This window comes from Acartia tonsa, chromosome 2 (genome assembly GCF_053477335.1).
Source record: "Acartia tonsa isolate MP-2025a chromosome 2, ASM5347733v1, whole genome shotgun sequence".
NCBI lineage: Eukaryota > Metazoa > Arthropoda > Copepoda > Calanoida > Acartiidae > Acartia > Acartia tonsa.
The window spans coordinates 1,856,291-1,865,888 of record NC_137261.1 but is presented as its reverse complement, the minus strand read 5'-3'; the positions used below and the strand labels follow the sequence as shown (position 1 = coordinate 1,865,888).

The following is a 9,598-nucleotide window of genomic DNA, read 5'->3' as shown; positions in this document are numbered from 1 at the left end:
TTTCAAACTTGGAATGGTGATTCCTATTTCCTGTAGTAGATTTTTGGAATACAGGTTCCTAGAACAACAAATACAATATTATACAAATACAAAGTGTAGCATATCTATAATCAAGTCCTAAAAATGTAAGTATGTCCATAAACAGTATCCTATTTTTAAGCAGTTTTGCTACAAATCTACATGTAATTTTTGTTTGGAATTATACATATTCTGCTTATTCAGTTTTGACACTCTACAAGTATTAATGTTCGTTTGTTCTACCGTTTCAGAGCTTCATTTTTATGGCTGTTGTCATCCTTGTTACTGTATACTTTGCTACTTAGACATAATTTTACTGGTAAGTAATTTTAATGGCGTATATTGCTACACAAAAACTCAAATTTCTGATATAAAATGACATTTATTGCAAATATATATAAAAATACATAATAATTGATCATAATAAACAGGGATCGGAAGCCTCACGTAAGCCGCGTGTAAGCCTCAGTGAAATCGTGATTTTATCACTATAAAATTCAGCTGGATGTATAAAACGGCTCTTTAGCAGACAATCCTTCTTTCTTAAATTTTTTTTCTGCTCACAAGCAGGTTTAAAACTGAGGCTTATGCGCGGCTTACGTGAGGCTTCCGATCCCTGAATTAATAAAATATATAATTTCATAAAATTACAAGCATTACCACAGTGTAATAATAACTGACAATCTTAATAAAGACAACACGCAAATATGAGGTAAAAATAAATCATTTTTTGTGACTATGAATAGATAAAAGTGCAAAACTAAATATATAAGTTTATATTGATATGTTTACATTACATCTTGAGCATGTTGAAAAAAAATATTTGAAAATTAATAAGATTGAACTTGTGGAAGTAGATATTCAATATGATGGGACAAAGAATGGAGAGGACTGGGCTGCACCACGCTTCCATTGTTTGTCCCATGACTCATGCTAGAAATATTTCCGAAATCAGTGGAAGTTTGGTTGTATTGTGAAGTATTTAGATATTGTTGAGTAGCATTGCTGCCACCGCCATACCAAAAATCTTCAGTTTTATACGGGGAAGGATATTTAGTTTGATTATAAGATTTATTAAGCTCTTCGTTTAATTTATTATTGTTGTACTGATCTGTTATTATATCTTTGGTTGTATCATTGTGGGGAATATAATCAGGAGTTCTTGCTTCTGCTAGGAAAGGCTTTGTATCTTCTGAAGAAGTACTTATGGATGAATCCATCGACATATTTACTTTGGTTGGGGACGAAGCATTCAGCGACGGAGTTGGGGATACTGATCCATCGCTTTCGGAACAACTATTGCTTAACTCTGCTTTGGTGTGAACTTTTAGATGTTTTCTTAAGGAGGATGGATGGGTGTAGGTCTTGTCACATCCGCGGACCTTGCAGAAATAGGGCTTGTCAGTTGTGTGAACGTGCATATGTTTCTTGCGGTCACTACTGTTTGCAAATCGTCGGTCACACCCCTCTACTTCACATTCAAATGGTTTTTCACCTGAAAAATAGAAAAGAACATTAAAAAAAAGTACAGGACATTAACACAGATATGTTATTGTCCACTTGTAGTGGAGCAAATAAGCCAACAAATAAAATAATAAGGTATTGCAATAGAAAGATAATATATAAAGTAAGAAAAAAAATGGTAAAATATTTAGTTTTCCAAATGAATCAATGTTTCTCATTATCTCACATTTACACACACAAACAATTCAAACTAAATTTCAATCAAATTTTAATCAAAGAGGAAAAAGAATAGATTATCAAAAATAAAGTTCTGAATCAAACCAAAGTAGGAATTTCTACATTTATTTTTAATATAAACATGAACTATTTCACCTTATTGACAAAGAAAATAACAGTGCTTAACAAGAAAATTTATTTGAAATATTCAAATTCCCTTTTTTCAATTGGAAAATATGTTCTTTCCTTGATATTGCATTCTTTGTAAGAGAACTAAATACCAATCTGAATTCCTAAGAAAACAAGTTAGCAAGCAATGGTATCTACTCTCATTTACTCTGGAATGTCATGTGATATACGGTCAACAAAAAGGGGTTGGGGGATGGGGGTGGGGGGGTTCAAGCAGTAAGCAATGTTTTCTTCAAAATATATGCATGGAAAAGGGGTAAAGACAATTAGATAACACAAAAGGGAAGGATGATACATAAATTTTGGGGCAGAAAGGGGGATGGTTGACTTTATTCGAAAAAGAAATAGATTTAACATTCCTGTGAGGACCCCCGCGGGGAATATGGCACACTTCCACCTAAACCTTTCTCATTTTTGGCCCTAGCTTTTATCCATATTTTTCTTTAAAAGCTTGAAAATTCTTTTTATGTTCAGCCATATCAAATTTTAAATATTTTCAATTTAAAAGTGAATTTTATCTTCGATTATAATCTTATATTTTATTTTTTTCATTTTGCTAAAACTTGGAAATATAACTTTAAAATTTTAACATCGTATTTTTGTTTTCAAACTAACCAAAATCATTAACAGAAAGTTCTTTAATCTATTCTATTTTTAAAAATCAATTCTTTAATTTTCCTTTGAGTATTAAAAAGAAATAAAGACTGGTTTACAAGGTGTTTATCCATAAAAGTTGGCCGCAATCAGCAAAGTGATCTAGTTTAATCTTTTGAAAAAGAATAGAATACAATACGGACTAAGAGATTAAAAGAAAATCTAAGTAATAATAATCACAATAAACAAGAGGGAAGGGTTGATAAACAACAGTATTGTCGTAAATATTGGGGAGGGGGTTAAGGGACTATTTTTAATCTGAGATAGGCATAAGTATTCAGAAATCAAAATAAAGGAAAATCCAAAGATTTAAATAGAAAATCAAGATAATGTTTAAGTTAGAGTAAAATAAAATAAGTCCTGAAAGATATTTTAACTTCTGTCTGTTATTTTCTTTTAAATATTTTAAATGCTTTTAATTTCTGATTTTTTACTGTTTTTTAATGCGTTTCTCTAAACAGTTGAAAATTAGTTAAGGTATGCATTAATAACCTCCCTTCCCCCGTATTCTTTGTTTTGAGTGACATTGACCCACCCCCTTGTAAACTAATTAAATCCAGGGTTACTCCTCCCCTCCCTCCCTCAAAAGTTAATGATTATTAACACCCCCCCCCCCTCCTAAACTGTAAAGCCAAAACCACCGTTTTAAATTACAAAATATCAATACTCCCGTGGGTAATTCTTCATTTTATGGATAGATAAATGTCATTTTAAGAGTCTGTAAAAAGTATATTTTAAGAAAAACATTAAATATGGTAATTTTGCAAAAAAAAAATCTTCTAAAATGTGTTTCATAATAAGCTAAAAATTACCTTGGTATAGATTTGATTGTTTTTAAACGTAAATCATGCTTAAACTTACAAAACTTTAATAAAATGATATATAATTTTCAGAGGATAATTTATGGGTGAAGCTAAACTGCTTCTAAAACCTGGCAAACCAAGCGTGACAACCCCAAATATTTGTGACAGTTTAAACTTAAACTCAGGATGGTTCAATAGATATCATTGTTAAAGAATATTGCAGTAATTTAGAATGTTAGACAAGGTTTCATTTATCTGTGATTTAATGATTTTAAACCACCATAGAAATAGACCAGACATAATTGCATCTCATTGTTTTTTCCCAAAGTATTTTAACTTATTTTTTATCAAGATCTTTTTATTTCGGCATCTTTCTATTAACTTTATTTTAAGTTAGATTATAAACAACTTTTAAGAAGGAACTATATAAAAATCTAAAGTAGTAAATTATATTTCATTTTATTAAAAAAAAATTTAAAATTTCCATTTTTCTGGAAGCAATGTGGCTACTAAAAATTGTCCAATCTATTGCCAAGTCAGTTTGGAAGATGGATGATCTAATAATGGGAAAAATTCACAGGCCCCCAACTAACCACCAAACTCACGCACTCACAGACAGACAGACAGACCCTGCACACACACACACACACACAATTTATATTAAAACCATATATTGCTACCAAAATTTAAACCAATCAAAATGCTTTATGTTTCCAAAAATTCTTAAAATCCCCGGACTAGGGTGTGGGGAAGAAAATCAAGGGGGAATTCACTAAAGGCTATTATTTATCAAGGCTTATTACCACAAAATGAAGTATCGATCTGATCGTTTCAAGGATTCAATTTTTAAAGGTTAATAAATAAAATTTAGAATACTTTCTAAACTAGGCTATAATCTTTTACTATGAATAAAAAATGACAAATAAATGCAATAAACGTGTATTTCCAATGAATGTATAATTACTTGAATCTTACACCAGTTTTTCATGTTCTATAATAAAGTGAACTTTGTAGCGGACTAAAATAATTATCTCCCCCATCCCCCTCCTTTACCCCATCCTCTTTCCCCCTACTCGATAAATGGCCCGACCAATAAATGCGGGGGGAAATTGCAACCTAAATCGACGACACTTTTTCTCCTGTTATATCATCCACGTATTTTCTACATCCATTGTATTTCCTAACTTTAAGTTGGATATTTCTGAATTAAAAGTACCATGCCTTTGAGCAAATGTTTTTTGGCTTCTATATAGTTTTTATCGACACCATGGAAACTGTCCCAATTTTGTATAACTTTTGCGGAACATGTTCCAGTTACGTCATATTTTTCTTTCCCGAAAAAGAGAAGGGGGGAAGAAAATCTCTTCAAAAGAGATGGGGAAAACCCCCTTTTCTCCCATCTCTTTTTTCTTCCCCCCTTCCCTTTTTTTCTTTCCCAATTCCCTTTTTCGGGAAAGAAAAATATGACGTAACTGGAACATGTTCCGCAAAAGTTATACAAAATTGGGACAGTTTCCATGGTGTCGTTTTTATCATACGTACTCTTTCGGTATATTTAATCATTTTGTTTTTATATTCAAATTTTTCAAGAAAATAAGCAGTATAAAGGAAAGTATGAAACGCTATTAAAAATGAAGCTATAATTAAGAACACACACACACACACACACACACACACACACACACACACACACACCTGTCTTATACTGCCTTAATATTATCTAATTTTATAATAGGAATGGCGTTTTATGTATAATAATAAGTAAACATTTTAGAATTAATACTAATTGAAAGTGTAAGTTTGTTTATATTTAAGACGTAAAGAAGCAAAAACTGTTGATATAGTTTGTAAATGTCTCCACAAGATAAATAAACAAAATAAAACACTTTTTTTCTAAACAGAAGTCAAAATAATGTCCCTAAAAAGATGTATTGATATTTTACAGGTGGATGAGGGGGGAGAAAGAGGACAAATAAATGCAATGTTTATCATTATACCCAAATATATACAAACATTATTTATCTTCTCCCGGATTTATTTTATTTCACGCTGTTTATTTGTGAAAAAAATTGGGGAAATTGTAGTTAAACATTACCTAGTCTTCTTTATATTTCTTCATACATAATTTAAAACCGCTTTGCAATTGAAAGAAAAGTTTTTTAAATAAAAAAATAAAAGTAATACAGAGCATACTAAGCTTTAGGGATTATATACCCTATTATTTAAAGTAGTGACGTATTCTGTTTTTTGTTTTGTTTGTTAAGATATTGCTACTATACCGATTAGTTCTCCATTTCAGGGTAGTTTTACATAGCCTATGGGATAGATTTAAATTATTTTATGCCAAAATACAAAGCCCCTAGATGCCAGGAAGCAGCCACTATTGGTTTATAAAACAGACGATTTCTTTTTAAAATTGTGTCATATATCTACTATTTCATTCAAAATGTACAAAATTCAATCAACAAAAAAAATAGTTTTTTACCTGTGTGTATCCGTTTGTGAATCTTCAAATTTTCAGATCTTGCAAAAACTTTTCCACAACCAGGAAACGGACAGGGGAACGGTTTCTCGCCAGTGTGGACTCTCACATGATTAACCAGCTTGTATTTGGCTTTGAAGGCCTTCTTCTCGCGGGGGCATTCCTTCCAGTAGCAGGCATGATCGGTGTTTTCGGGTCCCCCTACGTGATCAACTGTTAAATGATTTACAATTTCATGAAGGCTCATGAAAAGCCTGTTGCAGATGGAACCGTTTTTCTCCACCCAAAGACAGGTCATTTCTTGTTTTAATCCCCCGATTGCACCGGGGTGCGACGGAGCCGCAGCTGTACGCATGTAGCGGTAGTATGGGGACATGTAGCTAGCCGTGGCCGCATAGCTAGAATAATTTGGATAATTGTAATTGTAGTTATACAGCGGATCTATTGGGGCTGCGGCCGGATGTCCGCTGAACATACCAGCAGACGGCGGAAAGGCATAGCTGTCAGCCGCAGGATGACGGAAGAAACTTGGCGGTGAACCGAATCCTGACGGAGCAGCGGTTTGAGCAAAATGGTGGGATGGTGTGAAATCTGAAGAAATCTTTGGTATTTCTGAGATAACCATTTTTGATAAGTGTTTATATTTTAATTAAATATATGTATATAGTTTTAAATACTTTTTATTGCACCATAGGAAGCATTAAGGTGTAAACAATGTCAATTTTAGTCTCCTAATGTTCACTTGCTGAGAATTGATAATGAACTAAACTGACCACTCAAACATAGGGATGAGTTTGTTCGCAGTTGGAGCTAGAACCATCTCAGTATCTGCTCCCACTTCCCATTCCCTTTTCAGACCCTTCCCAATTGTCCTCCTAAACCTTAGAAATTTCACCTGTACCCCCCAGATGTTACCCCCCTCTGTCCACCACCCTAGGAATTATTGACACTGCACTGCAAGGTGTGTATGTGTGTGTGTGTGACTGTTTGTGCTACCACTATGAAAATGTGATTACAGAAAAACAAAACAAATTCCTAACAGATATAATTCTAATTAGAAAAATATTTGCAAATGACAAACAATGTAATACTTCATCGACATGTGTTGTTTTTTTTATTTTAAAATTTACATTTCTATCAAAAACATTGAGAAAAAAATGTTTAAAAGCACAAAAATCAACATAAGAACTGGTGAAAATGGAAAACTAAGCCACTGAAGACGCAAGACTCTATGTGTAAAGCGACCAATAATATGGTTTCCGCGCATTGGTTATGTAGTTCTTAGCGGCAATGCCAGATGGCGCGTTTTATGTAAAAGAAATCTTGATTTATAGAAGATTTCTTACATTATATTTGGTATAAAAATGTGTTTTTTTTTCATAGGAAACTTAAAAGGTGTGTACGGAGAAAGATAGTGAAAAATCAAAGTTTCATATTTAAATTCTGATATAATAACGGACAGACAATTTCTACTGCATTGGTTTAAGTATCAAATATCAGCTTATACCAACAATGAAATTAATTTGGGAAAAAATCACGAAACCTATAAGTGTTTTTCAGCTGTCGTTGGGGGGCAACACATCGTAAAATTGACGACCTCTCCATTTGCCCCCCAAATATTATTTCAGATTTTTTTCGCTTGTTGGTTATACCTATTCCTGATTAAATATAGAGGAGATAAAGTTTACTCAGGTTCTAGATTATACCAGGGAGAGAGGGGACAATGGGCTGTTCATTACACTAGTCCCCAAAGATTTATGATGACGTTTTCTTATTCGTAGCCTTACAACTTTTGGGACTTTTATTGAATTTGATTGGTTGGTTCATTACGTTGCAGCCACTAATTATAATCTATAAAAGAGGTTACTTTATGTACCATGATTGGGTATGTACATCAAATTATCGGCCATTGTCTTATCCCTCTAGATCCCTGAAAGTTTAGCGACCTCTCAGACTTGGTTTGTAATATATGTTTATAGTATTCATACAAACTGTAAAAAGATATCAAAAATAGCTAAAACAAGTTTGGAATTTTTTTACTAAAATACCTGCTAGGAAAAACTATTTTGCTTCTGATTTTTTCTGTGCTTGCTATCAGTATTTGGAACATATCTGTAAATACGCCGGGGCTATTGAATATTATGTTTATTTTTTTATTTGTAAAATATAATGTAAGTTAAGATAAGGAATAGTTATTTCTCGTATCGTATTATAAACGGCTTTCCGCGGATATAGAATGTACAATTATAAGATTAAAACTAGTTTTTTAGCCCCGTGGTGCCGAAGGCACCGGCTAAAAAAACTAGTTTTAATCTTATGATTGTACATTTCTATATTCGTAGAAAACTGGATATAATACGATGCTAGACATAGTTTTTTCGTATCGATGAGAACCGGTTCCTATCCACCGGATTCGAATGAATACGAGAAAATAATTTAACATAATAACATAACATAATACGTATTTTTATTTATCCTTTTTCTTCCAGACACTAAAAAGAGCTGACTGAAATTTATTTACTTTCAAGTAGAAAAACTTGCAAGCAAATCATTTATCATAACTAAAGAAATTAAAATGGTATTTACTGTGTAATTAAAAGCGAAGCTTTTCTATAATTAGGGTCGGTCCGTCCGTCCGTCCGTAACGGATAGCTTTTTTCAAATTTTGCATGGTGATTACTTTAGTAGTTTGCTACGATTTAGAAAGCGTAGCAACTCTATAATCATTACCAAAATGTCCGTACGTCCATTTTAAACATGTTGATTTTTTTTTACTTTTTTAACTTCAAATTTTTATGTAAACTAATCATCTGATTGATCTGATTTTTGGTAAATTGATTCCTGGGACAACAAAGTATAATGTAATAAGCGAAGCAACTCTATAGTTAAGTCCTAAAAATGTAAGTATGTCCATAAACATTATCCTGAATCAAGCAGTTTTTTTAACAAATTTACTCACAATTTTGCTTTGACCCTTATGAATTTATATTATGATTATTTAGTTCTGACACTATTCAAGTGTTAATGTCCGTTTGTCCTACCGTTTCAGTGCTTCGCTTTTATGGATGTTGTCATCCTTGTTGTATACTATGTATGTCAAGTGCGCGACATTAGTAGTTATACAATTGCTTGTCTATTAGACGTTTAGCTGCATAAAATAGAAGACAACAATAAAATATCTAAAACATTTTTTTGCTAAATTGTTTGCAGAATTAGGTATATATTTGTGCATGAATATGCTGGTTGCTGGAGTCTTATACAATAAAAATTCCGCAAAATGAAATAAAATATAAATAAAGTTATTTATCTGTATAGCAGCTCAGCACAGCTATACCTACTCTTTTATGGAGGATGTCTTTACGTCTGCCCGTAAAAGTAAACAGTGACTTTTTAATGAAAAAACTTTAACCGCGAAGTACCATTACAATATACCCAAATGTTTTCTATTTATTACTGTATTACGGTTTAATGTTGTTTCTAGAACATTATTAGCCTTTAAAGTCAAGAAAATTGCGTTCCAAAGGTTCTTTTCAGGAACACAGTTGTAAATGTTTCAGTTTGATCAAAGTATGAAAATTTTACATTTTAGAATATTATCTCTGCGTATTTCAGGGAGGGAAAAACTTATTTGCGTATATTTGCGTCAAGGAATACTAGATTATGAATATGCGGGGTGCGTGACACGCGCAGCGGGAAACAATTTAGAAAATGCGCCGAGAAGATCAGTTTTTAGTTTCATGATATTCATAATTTTGAACATTATTGTTTTATT

General features: G+C 32.4%; 1 protein-coding gene across 1 annotated transcript; it reads right to left on the bottom strand.

Moving 5' to 3' along the window:
- Nucleotides 1-646: 646 nt before the first annotated feature.
- LOC145333773 (uncharacterized) lies at nucleotides 647-6,588 on the bottom strand. The gene is made up of 2 exons (XM_080179005.1): nucleotides 5,830-6,588; nucleotides 647-1,513 (listed from the first exon to the last, which is right to left on the bottom strand). Exons 1-2 carry the CDS (start codon nucleotides 6,449-6,451, stop codon nucleotides 849-851), a joined length of 1,287 nt encoding a protein of 428 aa, XP_080035131.1. The 5' UTR covers nucleotides 6,452-6,588; the 3' UTR covers nucleotides 647-848.
- Between the last annotated feature and the right edge of the window lie 3,010 nt (nucleotides 6,589-9,598).

Bases quoted from the DNA above. Each gene is read 5' to 3' on its own strand.
- LOC145333773 (XM_080179005.1), bottom strand. From the start codon at position 6,451: ATGGTTATCTCAGAAATACCAAAGATTTCTTCAGATTTCACACCATCC. The intron at 1,514-5,829 runs GTAAAAAACTAT...TCTATTTTTCAG, and splicing joins TCACAAACGGATACACACAG to GTGAAAAACCATTTGAATGT.